Below are 25202 nucleotides of genomic sequence, written 5' to 3' on the forward strand. Positions count from 1 at the left end.
ATGCAGAGGTATACAGGAGGATCTGTGTACTCAGATCCAGCTGAATGCACTTCGTCTTTGAGCAGGACAATAATTCTGAACATATGGCCAAAGCAACCACATAGATGTTCAGGGTGAAGAGGTGGAATATCCTTAACGTGCCAAGTCGGTCACCAGATCTAAGTTTGACTCTGCAGCAGTCCTCTTGAAGAAGACCAGACTAAAGTCAGAGAGACCCCACAACAAGCAAGCTGAAGGTGGCTGCAGTGAAGCTCTGGGAGAGCATCACCAGGGAAGATACAAAGTATCTGCTGATGTCTGTGGGTAAAAGCCTTCAGGCTGTCTTTGACTGCAAAGGATTTTCTCCTGAATATTAAATATGATTTTGTTTGACTGTATCTGTCTACTTACTTTTGAACCCCTAAACTTTGGGCGTTCTGTGTCTAAAGGGCTACATCTCTCATACAGTCCTTTCTATATCTATGTAAACCTTTAAAGCTGACACTTGGCACTTTAATGTAGAATCCATTATTTTATTTCACATTAAATGTGCTGAAGCTCAGAGCCTGAAGAACAAAACAACAGGAACTGTCTAAATACTTAGGGTCTGGACTGTATATAATGTTATATATCAAGTTGTTCCAAGTGACTGAATTTACTTGTTGTGCCTCCAGCTGAAAAATTACCTGAAATAATTAGTATGAGGTCACTTATGCAATATTCTTACTTTTGTGCTGTCTTGACTAGATGGATCTCCTCAGGTAATCTTTGTTGTAGCGATGTATCTCATAATGTTTGGTAGTTATCATAGTTTCCATTTTGAGCCCCAGAAAAGCTCTGAGTGTGGTGAGCTTCCACAACTAGCAACTGTGTTCACACATCTCAAGCATGCAGCTGCTGAAGTTTTCACTTTGCTCACTGATGGATCTGCAAGAAAAAAGGCTCAGTAACGAGACAGAAGAAGAGCCTATGGCCACTAAGAAGAAGAAAGCTGCATTTAACAGACAATACCAGGAGACGTACTTAAAATATGGATTTCTCTCCAACGAGGCAATGAAGCCCTCAAAACTGCTTCGCCACTTGGAGACCAAGCACCCTGCATTAAAAAACAAACCTTTGGAGTATTTTGAAAGGAAAAAGTGGGAACAAGAAGGACAGAAGCAGTTACTGAGGGCCTTGCTTTTAAAAGAGTTTGAGCGCTACTTCCCAACCACAGAAGACCCATGAACTAACAAAGAATGGATCCGCGACCCATTTGTCAATAAACCAGGTGAATCGAACATGTCTGTGCAAGAAGAAGATCAGCTGCTGGAGATCACACATGACGGCGGCCTTAAAAGTCTGTTGGAGACATCAACTCTGCCGGTATTCCGGATGAAAGTCATGGCAGAATACCCTGAGATTGCCACAACAGCACTGAAAACCCTGCTGCCATTCCCGACATCATATCTATGTGAAGCGGGCTTTTCTGCAGTCACAGCAACCAAAACAAAATTACGGAGTAGACTGGGCATAAGCAACACACTTCGGGTGTCATTGTCTCCCATTACCCCTAGATGGGACCGTCTTGTTGCCGAGAAATAAGCTCAGGGCTCTCATTGATTTAGCGGGTTGTTGAGTTATATTTTTCATGTGCTTTCTATTTGTTTTGTGGCGTATCTTATTTTGAAGGCATATTCAAGTGTTACCATAGCGACCAAAGAGGATGTTACTCTTGTTATGTTGTTGACGTATGTCAGGAGGACGCTACTAATAAAGTTACATACAAGTACACAGTGGATTCACGTTTATTATTATATTTACAGAATACCACATGTTTTGTGTTGGTCGTATCATTTTATTTTGTTGTATTTATCCGCCATACCTTGAAGGCCAGTCCGTGAAAACAATGCTTACATTAAACCGGTCCGTGGTGCAAAAAAGGTTGGGGCCCCATTAGTCCCTTAATCGACTAGTCACTAGTCGATTAAGGGACTAATCGTTGCAGCTCTAGTCGGTTTTCCAGAAGAGCTGTTGAGAAGTCTGCATTAATTTTTACTTCTGGCCGTGGGAGGCAGTGTAGCTTCACGCAAGCGTTTAAACGACCTATAATACTAAGAAGAGGGAGAAGGAAAAGGAAAACGAGGAGAAAAGAGTTATATTGTGTAGGTTAAATTCATTAGGTTTTGAGAATTAAGTGACTGAGGACCATGCTGAGGGCTTGTCTGAGAGGAGCTAATACCACAGCCCGGGTAAGAGCCGCAGCCAGTCTCTCCTGAACCACCGTGAGCTACCATGTTAGCGTTAGCATTAGCTCGTTGTCATTCAGTGACCCACAGCCTAGCTTAAGGTGCCATAACGGATTTTATGGTGAACATGGGTGGGCTGTTAACCCTAAAACGCTAGTTAACGTTAAACTGTAGAAGTAACGCGACTCTTTAATGAATTTTTCCACGAGGAAGGGCCGATGAGAAGAGTGCACAATGTCAGAGCTAGCTGTTAGTTTCCTGTCATAGATCGCTGAGAAGGAAGCTAATAAGCTGAACTAAGTGTTGGGGTGGGGGTGGGGGGCTCTTTATTTTATTTTTCACTGGTAGTTCGTGTCAATAAAAGAGAAAACGACTAACATTTTTAGATGTGAGTAACGCTCACTGTATGCAGTCTTGTCTCTGGTGGTCCGGGTTAGCCCAGGTCGGTGATTTAACTACACTTCTGCTTGAGGCGTTATTAAAAGCCCATTGCAGTCCGACACTTAACTCCCACAAATGTGCTTTTCATGTCGGCTTTATGTATGAAAAGATTCGGAGAAACATTTGTTAAAAGTGACCAGTGCAGTCCACCAGGAGGGACCAGAGGCCTGTACTACGAAACAGGATTTGTGGTTAGCGAGGTAACTCCAGGTTTAACCCTGGGTTATCATGGTCACGACGATGGTTCACTTCTTACCGGGGTACACAGCCAAGGTAACGTATGCTGCACAACTAACTTGCTAACTTACAGATCAACAAATATAAAAGCTCCGCCTACATCCCTCCTAAGAGACCCTCTCATAAAAACAGAACCAGGACATGTAACAACCAACCAAGGCCATGTAACATCCAAGTCACAAAAACAGAACCAGGACATGTAACATATCAAACAAATATGGCAAAAGGAACAGTGAACTCTACGGCACTGGTGTTTTTTTTGTCTGTCATTGTGCCTCCCAGTTCAGAGGTTAGAGAGATATGAGGAAACATCTTTACCTTGCTTATAGCAGAGTGAGTCATCCTTCCCTGTGAAGCATCATCTGACATCAGTTTCTGCTGACGACTGCACAGCGGGATCAGCTTGTTATCTTGGAGTTTGTATTTTCACAACAGGGATGTACTGCTAGTGCTTTTTTCCAGCTGGCAAAATCCATTGTGAAATATTAGCTTCTGAATAAATCCCCTTGATCCGTTCCCAATGATCTGTTTGAAAAGCATCTGCACATGCACAACAGACCGGTATTTACAAATCAGTCAAACCATACTTCTAAGTGTACTTCACTCTTCACAAAAACAGAGGCTATTTCTGGCAGCACAGTGTTTGCTATGCGATTATTATTATTATTTTTTTTTAATCAAAATGTTTCAAGAAAAGTGGAAATAACTTAGTAGCCCATTAGCCCAAAGGACATTATGAAATAATGGTTTGTATTGCACCTGCCAGAATAAAAGTTTCTGGCAGTTGCACTGATTTGCAGCATCACGTGATTTAATGCAGATGACACCAGTAGACAATTCAGAGGTTATCATTGCTGCTTATTCAGTTTTTCCCTTTAACTAAGGTAATAAATAATGGGTCAAATGCATGTTATCAGGCACTTTTAAAATCGCCTCATCCGCTAGTAATGACTTCAGCTGATAGTATTACAGCAGATCCCTTTCAGTTTTCACATGGGGAATTTCAGCTTCTGGCATCTTAAAAAAATCTAGTATTCCACAGCAGACCTAAAGGTTGCAGGACTATTTATTTCTCAATCAATCAAACTCCAGTGGGCAGCTACGCGTTAGGCCAAGGGTAATGTGCAGTTAGCCAGGAAATTAAACATAATGGTTACCCTAGCCTGTGAGTGTTTCAGATGTTGGAGGCCCAGCAGTATTATTTCATGAACTAATTGTAGCCAATATTGGTTATCTCTCTTCCTCTCTCTCTCCTTGTACCTCTACTGACCTCTCTTTAGAAGAACTGTGGGAGAACGCCTGTAACCAATCTGCAACGCTGCCGGCACTACACCGTAGGAGAGACCAGGTAATATGCCAACATACATTATCACACACACTGTACAGAGATTAACTCCGCAAAATTTAAATAAGTCAAATGGAGAGCTTGCACATTCCATTCACAACCCTCTTGATGATGGCGAGACATGATCACATCACATACTGTATTGACCTCAGATTCATGTCTGTCCTTTGCTGTCCTCTTCCACCACAGTGTTGCTGCTAAAGTGGTTGCTGCTGGCTTGGTGACAGTAGGTGGTGGCATTGGAGGTACGATACTGTATGCCAAATGGGACCAGAAGTTCAGAGCAACTGTGGAGAAGAATGTTCCATACTCCGACTGGCTGTTGGGTCTGGCTTTGGGGCCGGCTTATCAAGATGACGGCCTCTCAGTCAGGAAACAGGTCAGGATGGATTCACAGCATGTTTGGGCAATGTTCTGAGGCTACCTTGAATATCTTTTTCATTACATCAGACAGTTTTCAGAAAAAATGATTTGGTTGGATTTTTGAAGATTGAGTTACATCAGATAAATACCAATGTTGCATAAATAGCTTCTCAGAATTTCTCCTGGGAACTTACATTTTCTCTACAAGTGAGCAATACTGTTGTTTCTTTGAATATAAAATTGCATGAAGTGCACATTATAGGCTGTGTAAAGTGTAAATACATCCTGCTTATAAAACTGTGTGACCAGGGATTTATTTTCTTCGGCAAATGTAAAATTACTAAAACATGATACATCTATATTTTTCAGGGCTACAGTACATGTGCAAAACGGTTGAGCAAGAATAATAAAAACCTACACCACTTACAAGGGCGTCAGCATTGCGCATATTTAAAAAAATAAATGCTATCCCATGCAGCTATGCATAGGGTGTCAGTAGCAAATACTTCAGCTAAGTACACCACATCCACTTTAATGATCACTGTGAGCACTGTACTGTTTGTGCTGACAGGACTTCAGTCGGATATCTGCAGTCAGCTGTTTGCTGGTGTATCACTCCCTGTCAGGGACAGACAGGCATAAAGTAAAATCCACACACTTTTCACTCAATTTCAGCAGCGTCACATCTCGTAGCCAGCGATAATATCTCTTCAAACAAACACAAACAGAGCTCAGATCAGTGTGCAGTCTTTTTTCAGTCTGTCCCTCTAGTAGATACGATCTCTAGATTCACTACAAGATATCCAGAGTCAGCTAACCATCCTGAGTCACAACAGTCCCAAAAACTGCAGCCCCCCGCTGTAAGTACTGGATTCTCCGAGAATAAACATTTTACACATCATGCAGCCCTGACTGAACTACTTACAACAAGTAACCATTGCAGACTAAGAAGATTTAGTGCAGATGTGGTTTTAGTGTGATAAGGTGCAAATGCAAAGATAAGTCTAAGGGATTTTAAGAATCAATATTGGATACTTAACTGTCTTTCTTTACTGGAATCCACTGTCTTTCTTAACTAAACTGTCTTTTCCAACTCACCTACACTGCAGCATTCTGCTGCATATGAGAGTGAAAATAAGAGTGTGTGTGAATGTGAAAAATTATTATAATTATTAATCTCCGACACTACCAAATCTGTTATCACTCCTCTTATTCTCATCATCAAGTCTAAGTGTAGAAAAGGTAGCAGCTTCTCATATTTAACTGTTAAAAGTTAAGATGACGGATGTACCTGCTCATATCAGTTGTTACCGATTAATGTTAATTCTGTGAGTAACTTGATGACAGAACAAGATGAAACTCATCCGTTGGTGGGTTTGTTTGTTCTCTGTAGCTGCTGTGTGTGCTCTGCTAAAGATTTTTTTATGAAGTAAAAGAATCACACCTTTGTATAATCAGTGTTTCCTTAATTCCAAGAAACCCAATGCAGTGATACCTCTTCTCTCTAGCTGATCGCCTCATGTCAATTGCAAGGGTGGCATTCTTACACGTAAACTTTCCTTAGTGTCAGATATGTAATTCAATTGATTCAACTTACCAGTTGAACCAGGACCTTCAGTAATTGGGTCAAGTAATTTCTGAAAAATGTGTCTCAAATTTAAGTACTTAAAAGGTTCGATTTTGTACTTTGTTTAAATAATACCCATTGTTGTTGGATATGACTTTTTACAGATCTGATTATGATATGTAGCTCTACACAAAAACATTTTGAGCCTCTCAAGCTTCAGTTAAAATGACTGTTGTTTCTGCTGTTTAGATGGAAATGGTGCAGCCTCCGGCTATGATCGAAAAACAGGTTAAGGCATCCAAAGCCAAGTCAGAGAAAAAGGTGAAGGAGGCAGCAGAGAGTCCAGGCAAAGAGCCGAGTCCTGTCACAACACAGCCTGCACAGAGCTTAGAGGGTAAGTCTTTTGTAAGGCAGTTTTGTGTGCTCTGCCACCTGGCTTCTATGAGGCACTTGTGTGAGAATCCCACAAGAGGGCAGCAGTGTGTCAGTATAGTACTGCCGGCCTGATTTTCCGTGTGGTTATCACCTCAGACGGCAAATTAGCGTTTACAGTATATTTACTTTTTATGATGAAAACATTCTTTCCTTAACTTTAACCACGTGGATGTTGTTGCCTTAACTTCACCATGTTATAAAAATTATTAACCTAAATGTGAGGACCTTTTTGGTAGAGAGAGAGAGAGAACCATCACTGGTAAACAAACCCCCCAGTAACATAATTGAACTTGAGGGCCCCTTTGCTGGAACTATGACAATAATGCCACGAATAGCAAAATTAAAATAAGGGACTACTGTACCTTCTGCTTTGAGAAGTAACTTGCAAAAAGTCACTTAGGCTATATGTCATGACTTTCATAGCAACAGTCTTACGTGCATAATGGAGAAAACTAAGTAATTTTTTTAAGCTTTTTTTAGCTTGAGAATTTTAAGTACAGAATTTCAGATATCTTCATAAATAAATGCAAATTAACCTATTTTGTATAATCAAAATATTTTGATAAACTCTCCAAGGTTACTGAACAACAAAAAAGATGCTTTCACATAGTGGAAAAAAAAAATGTAGACATAAAATATATGCTTGACACAATTCGTGGTACTCTCTTGAAGAGTTTAAATTAGTTCCTCTAAAAAAATTTAAAAAAGCACAATGTGCTTAAGTTTCAGTGTTCACATGACCTGAATTAATGAATGATGATTTTACTGCATAAAAAAGGGCTGATTGTTTCTTTTTCACAATGGAAAAGACAAGAGAGCTGTTTGAGACCATCAGATATGTTATTATCAAAAAACAAAACTATTCCAAAGGCTACAAGGCAATCACCAAAGATCTTGAAATCCCTGTTTCAATAGTTTGTAATGTTACCAAGAACTTTCGCAGTCAAAACCTGCTAAGACACTTCCAGGACGTGGTGCTAAGAAGAAACTCAATGACAGAAGTCTGCGAAGGTTGATGCTGATTGTCAAAAAACACCACGCAAGACATCTGAAGAGTTTCAGGCTGAAATGAAGCAATCTGGAGTGCTGTTTTCAGCCTATACCATACACTATTGCAAAAAGGAGTTCAACTTAAGAGCTTGAATGCATAACAGTGGAAGAGTGGCAGAAACTACCAGCAGACAGGTGCAAGAAGCATCTAGATGGCTACAAGAAATGCTCAGAGGCTGCCAAAGGTTCTGCAACCAAATATTAGTGAAGGGTGCCATTAATTATGTCCGGGGTACATTTCGTTTGTATTATTTCACTATTATGCAAGTTTATTTTTTTTATTTTTAGTTCAGTTACCTAAGAAATTTTATTAAAATATTTTGAGAATACAAAATTGGTTAATTTTGCATTTATTTCTGAAGGTATTCTAAATACTGCACTTAAAATTCAGGGGTGTCAGTAATTTCTACCAGGACTATATATATACAGTTAGGTATATATATTATATATTATAATATATATATATTATAAGGGTATGGACAGTGGCACATTTTTTGTAGTTTTGACTCCGGACACCACCACAGTGGATTGAAAAAAAGCCATCAAGATGTGATTGAAGTGTTGACTTTCATTTTTAATTCAACAGATTTAACAAATATGGCAAGACCCGTTCAGGAATTACAGCACTTTTTATACATAGTCCCTAATTTTCAGATTCTCAAAAATAATTGGACAATTGACTGACAATAAGTTTCATAGCCAGGTGTGGCTGTTCCCTCAATATTTCATGACAAATTAAGCAGATAAAAGGTCTGGAGTTGATTCAAAGTGTTGAAATTGTATTTGGTAGCTGTTCATGATAAATCTCAATATTCGGTCCAAAGAGGTGTTGATGCAAACGAAGGAGGCCAGCATTAGGCTGAAAAAACAAAACAAACCTATCAGACAGATAGCAGAAACTTTAGGGATGGCCAAATCAACAATTTGGTACATTCTTAAAAAGAAGGAATGCCCTGGTGAGCTCAGCAACACCAAAAGGCCAAGAAGACCACAGAAGACAACTAAAGTGGATGATCACAGAATTATTTCCTTGGTCAAGAGAAACCCCTTCGCAACATCTAGCCAGGTCAACAACACACTCGAGGAGGTAGGCGTATCATTGTCAAAGTCTACAATCAAGAGACACCGTCATGAATGTAAATACAAAGGGTTTACCAAATGATGCTGGTAACACTCAAGAAAAGAACAGGCCAGATTAGACTTTGTCAGAAAACATCTTAAAAAGCCTGCCCAGTTCTGGAACAAGATTCTTTGGACAGATGATACCAAGATTAACTTGTACCTAAGATTAACTTGTAACTTGTATGGGAAGAGAAGAGTATGGAGAAGGAAAGGAACGGCTCATGATCAAAAGCATACCACATCATCTGTCCGACATGGTAGAGGCATTGTTATGGCATGGCCATGTATGGCTACCAATGGAACTGGGCCACTGGTGTTTATTGATGATCTGATGGCTGATAGAAGAAGCAGGATGAATTGAAATGAAACTATACTCTCTGATTCAGCCAAATGCTGCAAAACTGATAGGGCAGTGCTTCACAGTACAGATGGATAATGACCCAAAACATACTGCGAAAGCAAACTCAGAGCTTCTCAAAGCAAAGAATGGAATATTCTTCAATGGCCAAGTCAGTCACCTGACATCAACCCAACTGAGCGTGCTTTTCACTTACTGAAGACAAAACTGAGGGCAGAAAGACCCACAAACAAGCAGCAACTGAAAGTGGCTGCAGTAAAGGACTGGCAAAGAAAGGGAGGAAACTCAGCATTTGACAAATTCCTTTCTTTCAAGACTTCAGGCAGTCATTGTCTGCAAAGGATTTATATCAAATCATTAAAAATAATCCTTATACTTATAATTACTTTGGTTGCAGTTATCACAGTCCTCACTGTGAGTTATTTGAAAATGTCAGAGGTCGTCATTGGCATATAGAAGGCATCAGCAGAACCGTGTCTTCATTTATAAGGCCTTGCTATCTAAGCTGCCAAGATATTTAACATCTTTAGCTGGGTTCAGAGCTCATAACCTTGACACCAGACTAGGACAGACCGGTTTCCAGTAACACCTCACTTCGTAATGAACTGCAATATAGCTTGAAGTTGGAGACACTCGTTTCCTCTGCGAGAAATTTTTAGAGCACTGTTGTCATTATGTTTGTGAACAGATTCACAACAAACAGTAGAGAGAAACAAGAGGATTCACACAAGGTTCCTGAGCTGGATTTAGACCAGTCAGTTTGTGGTTACATGCTTTGTTCCTTGGACCAAGTTAGAATAGTTGTTTGCACAACCACAAAACCTTAGTTACTGCCTGAGTTACAGTAAGCACAGTCAGGTTTTTGAGGTTTATTGCAATACAGTAATTTAATAATGCCCAACAAAAACCTCAGTATTGTGCAGGTGGTCTTTATAGCACAGCTTTAAGTTTTGAAATATTTCAAATTTAAACAATTTTATATCAAGGTTGGAATGAATCTGTGAACCAGTTTTATTGACTTTGAGTATTTTTTTGAGTTTTCATGATAATGGAGTATGCAAAATTTGAAAAATATAGAGTGATGGACTTCATAATTGACAACAGTAGAGTGAAGTTTCTTCACATTTTGTTAGGTTTTTTGTGCAGTATCAAAGCATTTTGTTTCTGATGGCCTTTGACCAGGAATGTGGGGCCAGTGTGCTTTGTGAGCTGCTAAGACTAGTTTGACTCACCTCTGGGTTTTTACAGCTCAGTAGTAGGCAGCAGCCTACAGGTAGGAACAGTCTTAAGGGCCCAAGAAGGAGAAAGACTGAGCGATGATGTTAGATCCTACAATGCATTGTTGTTGTATGTGATTAATTTTAGCTTTGTGAAAATGTCAGTGTTTTATGTGCACTGTTTTATGTGTTGTTTTCTGCGTCCACAGAGAGGTCTCAGGGTAAGGTGTCTACTGTCTTACTGTAGCTTTCCTGTAGAACATTGTGTTGCTGTGTTGTTTCATAAGACTTTAGAGATGAAACAGTTAAGGGGAACACACAGAGATGGCATCACACAGCGTCATGGTGGCAACTGCATTGTCAAATTCAGATTCTGAAATCCCATTATTTATTTAGGTATTTATCAATCTGTATTTAAATGATGTATTTATTCACTGTTTTATGCTATTTTTTTGTAAATCCCTTTTTTATTAGAACTTTTATTACTTATTGATGGTTTAATGTATTCAGTTGTAAATTTTTCTTATAATCCTTTTTTATTTTTCCATTTCAATATCAATTAATGAAATACTTAATTGATTTATTTATGGATTAATTAATTCATGGGTAAAACCTCTTTATTTATTCCTGTTTTTATTCCTCTATTTTAATTCCTTATTCCTTATTTTTATTATGTTTTTAATGTCTGATCAATTAAATTCTTTATAACTATTTCCATGGTACTCCATCACCCTCACTTCAGCCAAGATCAACCCACAGCATACCCTTTCATTCACTTAAACATGATGGATCCATCACGGTTGAGTGACCAGTCCTGATCCATGGTAGTAGCATCTTACTATGGATCAGAGTTCCGTAATGTGTGAATCGACTGAAGTGCAGCCTGCAGCAGACATTACTTAGCTGACACCTCACACTCAGAGAAGGTTTGAAACATCTACCCTCTGATAACATTCAGAAATATTAAAAAAAAGAAAAAAAAACATGTTTTTAATAAATTAAAGGAGTTCGTGCGTCTTGATGAGGGAGGAACAGATGACAAAGTACAAACACTCTTCAAAACGTCACAGAGAACAGTCCACAAAGAACATAATCTCCAAATTTGCATCAGGTGGCTGAAAAATGTAAATGACTTTTAAAACTTCTGCCTGAAGTATCATGCTAAAGAAATATCATTAAGAGTACTGCGGCGACCTGAAGGCTTGGAGTCTTTAAACTCTAAAATTTCATCAAGGTTAAATCCACAAGCTAGCAAAATTTTCAAAACTTGAGAAAGAGGATCTGCAGATCTTCATCAGATGGATGCCTGAAGTATTTTATGAGGGAATAACCATCCAAAACACAGCTGTGAACCCTGCGTGTGTCTAAGTTTGTCCGGGCTTGAGAGCAGGGGTCGGTGCAGCTCTAGTGTAGTAGCTGGGATAGGGCCATAATACGGGAGAATGTGATAACATTATTGCTCTGCTACGGAGTTGACATGTGAGTCAGCCTACAAGTTGCCATGTTGGGGTACACCACTGTCCTATTTCCCCAGTGCTGACGTGTGTCAGTTTTTTGCTAGCATGCTGGCTTGCGTAGAAATAATTGTTCTGATGCATGTTGATACGACGCTGATGTGTGTTGCCCTTTAGTCCTTTAATTGACAGAAGCAAAATGCAAAACTGCTAGACTTTGCTTCTCAAATGTGAATATTCAGTGCTCATGCTTTTTCACCAACATTTTAAAGACCGAACGACTAATCAAGAAAATAATCAGCAGATTGATCGATAATGAAAATAATCATTAGTTCTTGCCCTGTTGGACTCCTTCCCCTTATGGCTTAGAATACATTTACAGCTTTTAGAGCATTACACAGTAATGTAGTCCAGTACATTTAGTGCTATGGTAACTACTACCATACTACAGTTAAAGCTGTTAGTGCAGAAAATGAATGTAGTTTGATTTTTTTTATTTTTTTTTTATTTTATTTATTTATTTATTACATGATGAAACTAGTTGATAGACAGTCTTGGACTATTGGCCAATGGTGATTTTTACAAGATTCTATCACGTGGGTCACTGTGGCGATTACATTTGTTCTTCTCCAACAAAATTTATGTTTTTATTAATCTCTTTGTCCTTACTTAATTTGGCTTTTTTTTTTTTTTTTTTTTACAGTTCTGTTTAAATACAACAGAGGAATCCCCAAATGTTGTAGTTTTTATAGATGTTAAATTACTCTTAAGAGTAATTTTGTGCATCATAATCCAAATCGTACAGCCAAATGTTGCTGTAATTTCAGACATTCTGTGTTTACAATGATGTCTTTACTTTATAGTGTACAGTTGGTCAGCTGGTGCATGTGAGTATTGTCACACATGCTCACATTGATTGCAAACAACTGCCTGTGCCTCTATGTATTTGCGTCCCATCCAGAGGCTTCAGCAGAGGCGACTCATATCATCTCAGCCATTAGTGAGGTCACATCAGTCCCTGCTCCATGTGACACAGAGGCAGCAGCAGTCAAAGGTAACGCATCTCCACCACTGGGCGCTTTGATGCCCCACAGTAAAAGCATAAATTCGCCCTTTAGATATTTAGATCAATGTAAGAATTAATGTTTGTATCTTTTAGCTGGTAATCAATACTAATAATTTTCATCAGCTGACAGTGGATTAACACTGATTTAGTGACCGTCTCTGTGAGCCCAGAGAATTTGTGCCTTAGATATTACTTCCAGATGAATGTTTGAATGTAGACCTTCTAGCTGTAAATCAGAAAATACACCTGTAATCTCTGTAAAATATTTCCAGTCTCCATACCTCAGAATTGCTGCTCACATCTGAGTTGTTCACTGATTCAATTGAGTGTTTCAGTTAGTGTGTTTTATATATAAATATGTAAGTATATGTATCAACCACAAGGCCACTGGGAAGCTCCAAAATTCCAAAAACTTAATACACATCAAAAGGGTTTCAGACTAATGGTCATAAAACATTAAACCCAAAACCAAACACACAACCTCCATGTGGTGCACTATATGCTAAATAACTGAATAAAAAGGATCAGTTATGAAGAAAACAGTTCTACAGTTTGCCTGTGTCACATTACTGGTTGGCTTTAATGTATTAAGTGAAAAAAAGGTTACATTGTGTCTGTGTGTTAATGTTTTCTTTAGAGGAGAGCAAAGAGGGCCATGACCATAAGGATGCCCCAGTGACAGCAGCAGTTCACCCTGACACAGAGTCACCTGCAGCTACGGAACCAATGAAAGAGCGTCCAGTAGAAGAAGTGGCAGCTAGACTTGCTCAACAAGACCAGGAGGAACAGGACATTGTAGAATGTAGGCTGGCAATACACAGACACACAGGCACACAGACACACAGACAGACACACACACACACACAAAGGCACACAGACACATAATAAAGCAGTTAAATGTTAGACACCTGAATAAGTGGGTATATTTGAAGCACTGTAATTTCCTGTCATTTTATATAAAGGTATTATACAATTTGTGCTATTATACAGTAAACTGGACAGAAACTTTACTTTTTAGGGAAAGAATAGTATTCACATCTTGACATGATTTTCATAAAAGTGACATATGCAATAGGTACATGTAGCTAAAACTAATGCAGTCTAATCCAACATCCAACACCTTACTTCGTGTAGGTTCAGTTTTTATTGAAAATGTTTCAGGGGTTTCCATTCAATTGTATGATGAATTTGAAGAATGGGGTTTGTGGTGCTTTTAAACTGTATCTGCCTATGTGTCTTTCTGTCTGACTGCAGTCAAGCATTTGGTTTTTGATCGGCCTAAAAGGGCACATGTCACTCTGCTGCTCATTGACCGCCTGGCTACCCATGGCCACCCAAATTAAATTCAGTTAATTCATTCAGCCTGCAGAGTGACATTTGCATCTGCACCCATCTACTTGAACTCAATCATACAGGGTTATACTCCTCAGCCACTATGTTCCTCTAAGGAATGTCGTCTGGCATTGCCATCCCTCTACAGAAGGCAAGCACAGTCCAGACTGTCCTTGTTTGTGGTTCCCCGATGGTGGAACGAGCTACCAAATGTTATCAAAGCAGGGTTGTTCCTCTCCATCTTCAAGAATCTCTTTAAGACTGATCTTTTCTGAGAGCACATCTTCTCCTAACACCTCTAACTACCTAACTAGCACTTACTGTGCACTTCTTTACCTGATCTTGCTCTTTGTCTTTTGAATAGATCTGATACCTTGAAGTACTTACTTCAAGGCTTTAGTGTTGTCCCTGGCTTTTAAGGCGCTTGAGATGGAAGCGTCTGCCAAATGAGTAAACTTAAATGCCTGTCGCTCTGTCTGACTTTGTCTCCTTGTCTGTCTCTCTCTCTCTCTCTCTGGCTGCCTGACTGTCTCTCTGGCTGCCTGACTGTCTTTCTGCCCGTCTGTCTGTTTTTCTCTCTGACTGTCTCTCTATGTCTGCGTGTCTACTTGTCTGTCTCTCTCACTGTCTTTCTGTCTCCCTGTCTGACTGTCTTGCAGCTGTATCAGCCAGTCTTGAAGACTCACTGGCCAGCTCAGCTAAAGCGACACTGCAGGCTATTGGAGCTCAGGAGGCAGCCCTGCAGGCTATCACACAGCATACACACAAACTGAAGGAGGCTATGGAAGCAGAGGTACAGAGCACAGTGCCAATGATCACAGGGATGTGGTGTGATTACAGTAATGCTGATGCAGATTCAAAAAGTTCCATATTACAATGCACCTTGTCCGCCAACACATCTGTGTTTTTGTTTTTTTTTTCTTTGTTTTTTTCTTTTCAGACTTGCTGATAATTATTCATTTAATAGGAACTGGTTTTCCTATTTTTACTGCTATTCACAGTTGATGAAATCTCTCAACTGAAGGCAAAATAAGAGCCATGACCAGTTGACTTATATATGCAGCGTCAGAACAGAATTAGAACGGTGCCTTATTAAATCAAGCTAGGAAAAAATGCATATGTTGTAAATGAAAAAACTTACTAGCCTGTAGAAAGTTGTTATTTTTTGAGTTCTGCACCAACATTTTCCCAAATGTTTCCAATATTTTCAAACCTAGAGAAATCTGTAATTTTAATAAAGGTAACAGTCCATTTCATTTGGTTGCACATCAATAGTGTCATATCCTCTTTGCGCATGCGACAGAAGACTTTTTATCCAGTTTTAAGCCATATTTTTACGATACACTTTTGGTTGTCTATAAGTGGTCTTAGACGTTTTGACAATTAACACTGAAGGAATCCTAACCAGGAGAATCTGACTGCAATGACGGCAGTGGTGGTGAAGACAACTACTCCCATGACTCCATGCTACTTCACAACGTTGCCAAACTCCGTCCTTTTGTTATTGTTTTGATTGAGAGACCGCTAGCGGCAGAAATTACATACTGTGCGTTAATCTCAATCACTGGTTCAAGAGATCCGGCCTTATTTAATATGAGCCTGTCTGAGGGCAGATGCCCCAGGGGCAGTAGAGAAGTCAACATATGAGAGTTACATGCTGCTTAGGAACTCTTTTGTTGACGCTGTGATGGAAAGTGAAGGGTGACCCTCATCCCCAATCTTGGTAAAGTTTCGGTTTATTTCTGTTTGTTAATATAAACAAACTGAATCCAATGCTGAGCTCAGTGCACGGTTGTTGAACCAAGAAGAGGACCTTAGCAACCACGCAACGAGTGGAGTGGGAGTGGGAGGTTCAGTGGGGTTCAGATGTGGCCGTGATCCTCACTTCTTGTTGTAAACCAAAGATATTCAGCGTGTTTTGTGGCCTGTTAGTAGCTGGTACTGCCAGAAGGGATAGTGATAATTAAATTCCCCTTAAAATCTAACAACGAAACATTTTAGCTGTACTACCCATGCTGTCACACTTTTTATGGACAACTTAATTTTTTTTGCAGTAGAGTGATTAGTTCTAATTAAATCCAGGTTCCACCTCAGGAGAAGTCAGCCCAGTGGAAGGATCTAGAAGCTGCTCTTGCTGATAGAACCTGTGCTGTGAATGATGCTGGAACTGCTCTGTTGAAAGCCAAGTAAGAGACACAGTATATAAACATGTACAGACATGCACACACACGATGTATAAAAGTTTTTTTTGTTTGTTTGTTTGTTTGTTTGGTTTTTTTGTTAGTGATAACCTTCTGAGCTGCATCGGACCAATCCTGACACATCTCATCTTGGTTAAATGTGGTTACGACATGAGTTTAAAGAATCTTCTAATTATTAAATATTGACCTTTGAGGTGTGATGTAGCAACACTGCTAATTTTCCCTGAAGCTTGATGAGCCTGATATTATATTTTATAAAAATGTAATGATTTCCTTTGATGTTACTGAAGGTGCTCTTTATGTCACATGAGGCAGGATGCCTTCGCTATACAATGCTCAGGAAACCTTGAACTTACGCTGTAAGATTAATTTGAAAGATGCAGTAACATGATGGGCACATGAAGGGTTTGAGGATGTGACAGCATATACTATGGCATGACATAAATTTGTCTTCCATCAGAGATTTACCATTCACAATACAGACAGTGATGCTCTCCTTTCATGTCCCTTTATTTATTCAACCTTTTGTGGCAATGTTGCATATCAGTATGCAGTACTACTTTATGACAGTATTGGTATGTTTTTTGCATCAGTGTTATAAATAACCGCCATTTTTCATGTATTCAATTTGCTGATTAGCCAAACACAGACCGTACACAACTTCCACAACTTGTCCTCTGCAAGCAGAGTGAAGAATACTGCTTGAGTATATTGTTGATTGATGAGTCATATTTCATGCGAACACATGCATCCAAGAAAGGGTGGCCAAGCCTAAAACATGGGTGAACAATTAAAGGATAAACCAATACAAAATGTCTTAGTAAGGTGTTTGGCCACCACAAGCCGCCAGAACAGTTTTGATGCACCTTGGCATTGATTCTACAAGTCTCTGGAACTCTACTGGAGGGATGCAAAACCATTCTTTCAAAAGATATTCCCTCATTTGGCATTTTGATGATGGTGGAGAGTGCTGTCTAACACGTCGGTCCAAAATCTCCCATAGGTGTTCAATTGGGTTGAAGTTTGGTGACTGCAAAGGCCATAGCTATGATTCACGCCATTTTCATACTCATCAAACCAATTAGTGACCCCTCATGCTGTATGTAGGGGGGCATTTTCATTCTGGAATATACCACTTCCATCAGCCTGATCATGTTGTGCATTGACATTCTCAGTCACTCAAGGAATAGTAGTTCTTCTGTTTTTCCTTACATATCACACTAATGCACAAGCATCACGGTCGTCCAGTTTCCGACCCTATTTACTGATGTCTTTCCCATAGATCTACATGCAGATGTTCCTACTGAAACACTAGCCAGTTGAGCAGGCTTTGTGACAACACAGTGGCAGAGAAAGAGTTTAAGCCTGTATGATTGGGCTCAAGTGAATGGGTGCAGACCCAGAAGTCACTTTGCAGGCAACCATTAGTGACCTGAATTTGATTTGGGCGGCCATGGGTAGCCACTGGAGGTCAATGAGCAGCGGAGTGACGTGCCCTTTTAGGCTGATCGAAAAAAAACAGACGCATTCTGGACCACCTGTAGGGGTTTCACTGTGTATTGCGCCATTGGCCTGGGGAGACAGAGAGGGATATGTAGTAGGATAGATACATGTTATCCTGTTTGGTGCCTTGCATTCAGCTAGCAGGCTAAAGGGCGAGAGGTGGTGAGCTCTATGTTGCTTGCTGGTACGCTTCCCTCGGTGAGAGGGGTGACCATGAAGAGTGACCAGAGATTTGGATAGTGATGGCTGCCACCTTTTCAGTAAAGGAGTAGGCAGATATCAGCTGAGAGGTTTGTGTCTGATGGAGGAGGTGGAGGATTGAGTAGGTTGAGTTGAAGGTGGAAAATAATCCCTTAGTGTCTCTGGTACTGCTGATCTTATCATTGTAAAAAGAGGTTTTGGTTTTTGAGAAGGAAGATAGAAGTGACTGATAACCCTTGAGATCAGCAGGGTCACTGGATTTATGCCAGTTTCTGTCAGCATTCAGATAGTGTCAGTCAGCCATGGGTGAGGCTGGTTAGAGCAAACAGGTTTGGTGGATACAGGACACAGGCTATCCATATATGAGATCAGTGTGGCACAGAAAGTGGGTGGGAGACAGGTTGCAGCATAACAACGTAACAAGATGGTGGACCCAATGGCAGTTCTGGCGTGAGTTTGAGAAAACTCACCCGTTTTCTTCTCAAACTCTACTCTCCCTCCCCAAAACTCTCCAATGTCTCTCTCCTTGTAGTGAAGCCTTGGGCAGTCTCAAGTCAGTGATTGACAAGTCCAAAGGGCTGAAGGTCACTGCTGTCCGCCCACTTGTTTTAGCAGCAGAGGAGAATCTCCATAACATGGTGGTGGACTTGGATAAAGTGGTCACTAAGGTAAGGGCATTATTTTGTACATTATGTACAAGTAGATGACAAGACTTTAAAGGGGTAATTCTGCATTTTGGGAAACATTGCATCTTAATAATTAAAACAATGTGTGACTGATTTTGTAGCCTTCATAAGTTAAAAACCTGGAACACTATTGAATAAACATGATACAGGTTCCCCCAATCTTCCCACAGCGGACTCCTGTTATACTGGTTTTATATAAAATAATATAGAACCTTATCTACATGATGGGAGTGACTTGTGCTTTGTTTTCTGTAGCTAAAAGTACAGCTGCTGGAAACACCAGCTCAGGTGCTCAGGTGGGACAGATGTCCCGGTGGTTCACCAACTTTATCAGTAATGCCAAACTTAATCTAGTCCAATTTGATGTTAGCATGAGCATCAGATAACTAGCTAAACCAGAGAGATGCCAGACAACAACTTTGTGGAATTTTCAGAAGTTTATGCTGCAGTGTCCATTAGCAAGATGGCCACAGTGAGTAACAGTAAGCCAAACTGTGACTTATTTCTTCCTTGGATGGCAACAAGATGTTTGTTTTAAAATTTGTGGCCCTTACAGGTGGTCAGCATACACACGTGTAACTCCATCTCATTAAACTGTAAGAGGCACGGCCTACCAGTTTTTTTGTGATATGATGCAAGTCTCAGTGAGTGCCAGAAGCTCAAGGGATAGCTGGAATTAAAACAGCTTTAACCGCAGAAACCTAGTGGCACAACTAGGTACTCCATTAAACTACAGTACATTCCCTAATCTGCCTATTAGATTATAGCTCAGGCAAGCATATTCCAGCATTGACCAAAGTGGTGGACTGACATGTCCATCACTGAAGCCATACCGCTTCAGTGATTGCTAAAAATAAATGATTACACTAACAGATGACAAGAAAGACACTTCCCTTATCTGATTTTTGTTTCGCAATTGCAAGAATTAGTTTTAATGTAACAGAAATGCCTGTTTCATGTTGCTATGCGATGAGAACTCTCTGACCCTCAGCCACATGGTCTCCCTGAAATGAGTGGACTGGGTTCTTTATTCAGCAGAAAAAAACAAACTTTTTTTTTTTCCACCAAGACGGCTTCAAAGGTGGAGCAGTTTTGTGGAACAAGATGGACCACTCCGAGGATGGAGCAGAACCAATGGGTGGGGGTCTCTGGTTCTGCTATAAACTGAGAAACTGAAAAAAATGAACAGATCCTTCAGTGTCTCATCTTCACCCTCATCTTCCATCTCCTGTGTGATCCCCAAAGGTTCTATACATGGTCCAATCCTCTTCTCCGTTTACATGTTTCTGATAGGTCACATTATTCAAAAACACAACCTGTCTTTTTCGCTGTTGGGTATGCTGATGACACACAGATCTACCTCACCTTTAGAACCTAATAACTACAATAAACTCACTGGCCTGAACAACTATCTTAAAGACGTAAAATCCTTGATAGCTACAAACGTTCTCCAGTTCAATGAGAACAAATCTGAAGTTTTGTTATTTGGGCCACAGAATTTAACCAACATGATTTATGTTCATCTGGACACATTTGCCCTTTTGTTAAATCACATCAAATCAAGTTTAATTCAGCCCCACATTGTGTCCAAACTCAGATCAGTTCTTTGGAGAAAGTCTTCTCCAAAGATATGAAGGCATAGAAATGCCTTCATATCTTCCCGCCTTCATTACTCAAACTCTTTCTACTTTGGTATCACTAAGTTTTCTTTGTCCTGTCTCCAACTAGTTCAAATAGCTGCAGGAAGACTCTTGCATGGGTCAAAAAAGAAGGACCACATTGCTCCCTAAGTGCTGGGCTTTCTATATACCTGTGCCAAAAACTGCCAATTTCTCCTCCTCCCACCATGCCATTCTCTCCATTTTCAGAATCAACTTAAAATGCACTTTTACTCATTAGCTTTTAGAGCCAGAACACATCCATCAGCACACTGCATGCTTTTTTATTGTTAGTAAGGAGCATGGCAGTAATGCTGGTGAGTACATAACGCTGCTAAGTGTGTGTGTGTGTGTGTGTGTGTGTGTGTGTGTGTGTGTGTGTGTGTGTGTGTGTGTATGTATGTGTGTGTGTGTTTGGGTGTATGTATGTAGGTGCAGTCTGCAGAGTCAGAAGCTAAGATTGTCTCCCAGTACAGTGAACTGGTTAATGAAGCCAAACAACAGTTCCAGAGGGAAGTAAGCAGCCTTACTCCAGAGATCCAGGCCAACTGGAAGGGACTCAGTAAGACCACACAGAGACATGACATTTGACAAAACAGTCAAGTCCAAAATGGACCTGGAGACATTGCAGTTAAGTGTCGTAGACCGTTACCTCACCTAGATGTTCAAATGCATTGTTATATTTTATTGTTGGCAGATGTAATTTAGTGTCATGAAGAACTATCCAGAATGATATCATGTTTATAGTCAAATCAGGATGGAAAATGTCTTAAACAGAACAGGTACAAAAGAGGGATTAGAGATTATTTGACCGTGATGAAACAATAATGTACAATGGAATGTAATATATTCTGTAAAATTAAACATATTATGGAGCGCCCTGGTGACCTAGGGGTGAAGGCACCAGCCATAAGCTGAAATGTCTGTGGTTCACATCCGGCTGGGGACCCTCATTTCCTGTCATATCTCCACTATCCACTATCTACTAAATGCATACAATTTTTCAAATGTTTATACATAATCGCAAAGCCCCAAGTTCCTGCATCCCATCCATCCCCATCCCCGGCAGACCATTAATATTTATACTAACTGTCAAAATGACACACTGTCAGTATTAGTACATGGTGTATTGTTAAACTGGTAATGTATGGGATGGGATTGGGACACTTGTGTTCTCCCTGATCAAGACAAACACCTGAAATGACGTTCTTTAGATAAAAGTCATATACAGTATTTGCAAAAGAACTTGTCTTTGTGTGTGAGCCGGTAAACTGTCAGCGGATGACTTGAACGCCCTGATCGCCCATGCACACCGTCGCATTGACCAGCTGAATCAAGAGCTTGCTGAGCAGAGAGTCAGAGAGCAGATCCACATTGATGCAGCACTGGAGCAGCAGAAGCTGGAGGACCAGAAAGCCCTGGAGAAAGCTGTTACCACCACCTTGCAGCATGTGAAGGAGGAGGCCCGGCTGGAGCAGGAGAGGAAGGTAGGGAGGGGATAGAGGGTGATTCAGGGTTTGGTGACTTCCATCTACGGTGGGATCCACCAAGGTTTACCAGTGTTATGCTGCATACATACAGCCAGCTTCCTCAGTGACATCAGTGCATTGGTTACTTTGGTGAGCAAATGAGAGGGGCTCGAACTAGTCACCCATTTATCAATGTAATGTTGTTATTATCAATGCAAGTAAACAGTACTAATAAGTGTGTGTGTGTGTGTGTGTGTGTGTGTGTGTGTGTGTGTAGCTGTCCGAGTTAAGGGAAGTGATGGAGGCGGAGATGAGGACTCAGCTCCGGCGTCAGGCAGCTGCTCACACAGACCATGTCCAAGATGTCCTTAAAGTCCAGGAGCAGGAACTGAGAGCTGAGGCTGAGCAGGTCTCCACGCTTGACACTACCCCAGATTCTACACACACACTACATTCAAATATCAGAGCATACAGATGAGACAGTTGATTAGTATGGCTGTCTGTTAAACGTCTGTACTTTTCAAGTATGGACTGTCTTACAAACTGTTGCATATACTGGAAGTTGATAGAAAATGCTGCCTCATATCATGCCAAGGTACTATGTAGCCAGGACAGGTGAGTAGATTCAGCTGGCTTGGTGCCTGTAGCATCCACCAATCCACTCTTAATTGCTGGTTGTGGTGTGTCTGACACCCTGTCTAGCTGCAAGCATTCCTTCAAAGCTCTGCTGTGGGTTGTGTCCAGGTCCTGAGCTGTAAGATGCTGGAACAGGAGACCCGCAACCGTCAGCTGAGCCAGGAACAGCTGGATAGCTTCACTCTGGATATGAACACTGCCTATGCAAGACTGAAGGGGATTGAGGAGGCCATAGACAGTAAGATGCACATACACACCACTTTCTGCAAAAAGGCAAAGAAATACCATTATAATGGACAATATAGAATGTGACGATGATATTGTCAGACCCATACTGTGTGGAAAAAGTGTTTTTAAGAGTAACTGCAGCCAGGCTGTCATCTGGTGACAACATGCCCTGTCCTTTAACCATTTTATATACTGTTTGGTAGTTGAATCATCATCATCATTAGAAGCTCATCATAAATGAAAAAAGTGCACTAACTAGTACAATTTTTCCTTCTTAAATGTGGTGGAGTAAAAACAAAAGTAGTAGAAAAGGGAAATTCTTAAAGTACAAGTACTTTAAGTACAGTGCTTACAAAAATGTATTTGGTTACATCCCACCACTAGAGGAGTTTTGAGTGGCAGCCTACGGTAGCCCTAAGGACAAAACACATACAAGAGAGAAAGCACAAACATCAAGGGAAATGTGGTCCAAATCCAGAGATGCAACAAATAAGAAAACCCATACAAAAAGGAAAAACACATGCAAGAAAAACTTCTACAGTCAAAGTGCTCCAGGACTCCAGGGGGACTGTAGGGCTCCATTTGGATTTACTAGACTACTTTTGAATCTACTAGACTACTAGTCTAGTAGTCTAGTCTACTAAGGGATAACTAGAACCAGTCCCGCGATCACATCATGGTCAAGCTGTGAGCAAGCTGTAATTGCCTCTAGTTGGCAGCACAAGAAAGATTATTTGCCTCGGTGCAGTTACTTTTCAAATAAATACAAGGGAAAAATCAAGATCTGTAAACAAGGGTGCATAATCTGGACATAAATGCATGAATGTTTGCACAATAAAGCTATAGACAGCATATGCACAATGTTGAGTGGTGAAATGACTAGTTTTGATCTACTGAAAGTGTGTAAAGCTATGACCTTGGGGCCAAATAGGAGCATTGAAAAGTAAATTTTTTCAAAGATGACGTGGTGTTCTATGAAGCCCCCTCATATAAACACTTTCCTGTCTTCTGAATACAGGCCATGTGGTAGCGGAGGACGAGGCCCGTAAAGCTCACCAGCTGTGGCTCTCTGTGGAGGCTCTCAGCTACACTCTAAAGACTGCTGACGCTGCTTTGCCCACCATGCCTCTAGAGAGCGCTGCTCAGGTTGTACGAGACAGCTGCCACAACAGTGACTTCGCCTTGGCTCTGGCATCGGCTCTTCCAGAACAATCCCTTCAGCGAGGTGTGTACAGTGAGGCCTCTCTCCGTGCCCGCTTCAACTCCCTACGATCATTGGCTCGCCGGGTCGCCCTCATTGATGAATCTCATAACTCCTTGTACCAGTATTTCTTGTCCTACCTTCAAGCTGCACTCCTGTTTGAGGCTAAAGAGGAAGCCCCACCTGCCCATCTGAGTAGTGAGGACTTAGACCCATTCAAGCTTTTATCATATGCTAGTTACTGCTTAGAACATGGGGATCTGGAGTTAGCAGCTAAACTGGTGAACCAGTTGAGAGGAGAGGCTAGGAGAGTGGTGGAAGACTGGCTGACTGAAGCCAGACTCACACTGGAAACCAGGCAGGTAGTCAATTTGCTGTCTGCTTATGCAAACGCTGTGGGGTTAGGAACCACCCAGGCTCCATAGGCTGCCACTGTCATGTAACCTGGAAATCCTTAGAGGAACAATCCACTGAAAATCTGTCTTTCGAGGATCAAGTAGTAGTCCACTGTAGGCTTGAAAGGTGACTAAGTAAAGGTTGTAGCTTCCATCTTTCTGGAAGAAAGCAGCTGCAGTCAGCTTGGATTCAATACAGCGAGGGCTACAGTGTTGAATACTCAGATTTTCAGTGGTGTATTTCTTTAAGTTAACTGAAATAAACCAAGCGATAGATGTTAAGATGCAGAATCAGTTTATTTGTTTTAAAGCACTAAGTCACTGTGGATGAGTGTTTGTATAATATAATTGATGCACCCTCTTAATCTAGTCCTGTCAATTCAGGCCCACAGGTATTTAGTTCTGGATCATTTCTTATTTTTTTGTGTGTTATGCAAAAATTAATCCTAACATTGATTAAAGAATGTGTCATGCTATTTTTATTTTTGTCAGTACTGCACGTTACAATAAATCATGAGCAAGAATTCTGTTCAATTTTTTGATTCCTTCCTTACAACTGTGTACCTGTTGTTATATTTCATGGATAACCAGTTTCAATTAATGAGAGCAGCACATCAGTGTGAGCTGCATCTACAGTAGTGAGTTTCCATTATCACTGTCTGCAGTCAGTAAGTCAGATCTGAATACATTTTCATATTTACAATAATGTCACTATTGACTCATTCTAATGTATGCTGCAGGAGTTGGATTTACTTCTTTTAACTTTAAAAATCAACTAAATATGCCAAACCTTTGCATACAACTGCAGTTTTATTACTGAAAGTTGAATT

At 40.5% G+C, this 25202-nt stretch overlaps 1 protein-coding gene across 2 annotated transcripts; it reads left to right on the forward strand.

The window, feature by feature from the left end:
• Window positions 1-2009: 2009 nt before the first annotated feature.
• immt (inner membrane protein, mitochondrial (mitofilin)) lies at window positions 2010-24901 on the forward strand. Of its 2 annotated transcripts, none has more exons than XM_040119663.1 (14): window positions 2010-2210; window positions 4166-4233; window positions 4420-4609; window positions 6410-6554; window positions 12758-12850; window positions 13500-13664; window positions 14854-14987; window positions 16277-16380; window positions 18632-18767; window positions 20876-21005; window positions 21707-21930; window positions 22190-22321; window positions 22657-22786; window positions 23795-24901. In XM_040119663.1, exons 1-14 carry the CDS (start codon window positions 2169-2171, stop codon window positions 24400-24402), a joined length of 2301 nt encoding a protein of 766 aa, XP_039975597.1. In that variant the 5' UTR covers window positions 2010-2168; the 3' UTR covers window positions 24403-24901. The 2 variants fall into 2 exon arrangements, with proteins under 2 accessions (XP_039975597.1, XP_039975596.1); XM_040119662.1 differs by lacking the exon at window positions 2010-2210 and adding an exon at window positions 2778-2921.
• The last annotated feature ends 301 nt before the right edge of the window (window positions 24902-25202 follow it).

This window comes from Xiphias gladius, chromosome 23 (assembly GCF_016859285.1).
Source record: "Xiphias gladius isolate SHS-SW01 ecotype Sanya breed wild chromosome 23, ASM1685928v1, whole genome shotgun sequence".
Taxonomy (NCBI): domain Eukaryota; kingdom Metazoa; phylum Chordata; class Actinopteri; order Istiophoriformes; family Xiphiidae; genus Xiphias; species Xiphias gladius.

Bases quoted from the DNA above. Each gene is read 5' to 3' on its own strand.
- immt (XM_040119662.1), top strand. From the start codon at position 2,877: ATGGTCACGACGATGGTTCACTTCTTACCGGGGTACACAGCCAAG. The intron at 4,610-6,409 runs GTCAGGATGGAT...TCTGCTGTTTAG, and splicing joins GCCTCTCAGTCAGGAAACAG to ATGGAAATGGTGCAGCCTCC. The intron at 14,988-16,276 runs GTACAGAGCACA...AATTAAATCCAG, and splicing joins AGGAGGCTATGGAAGCAGAG to GTTCCACCTCAGGAGAAGTC.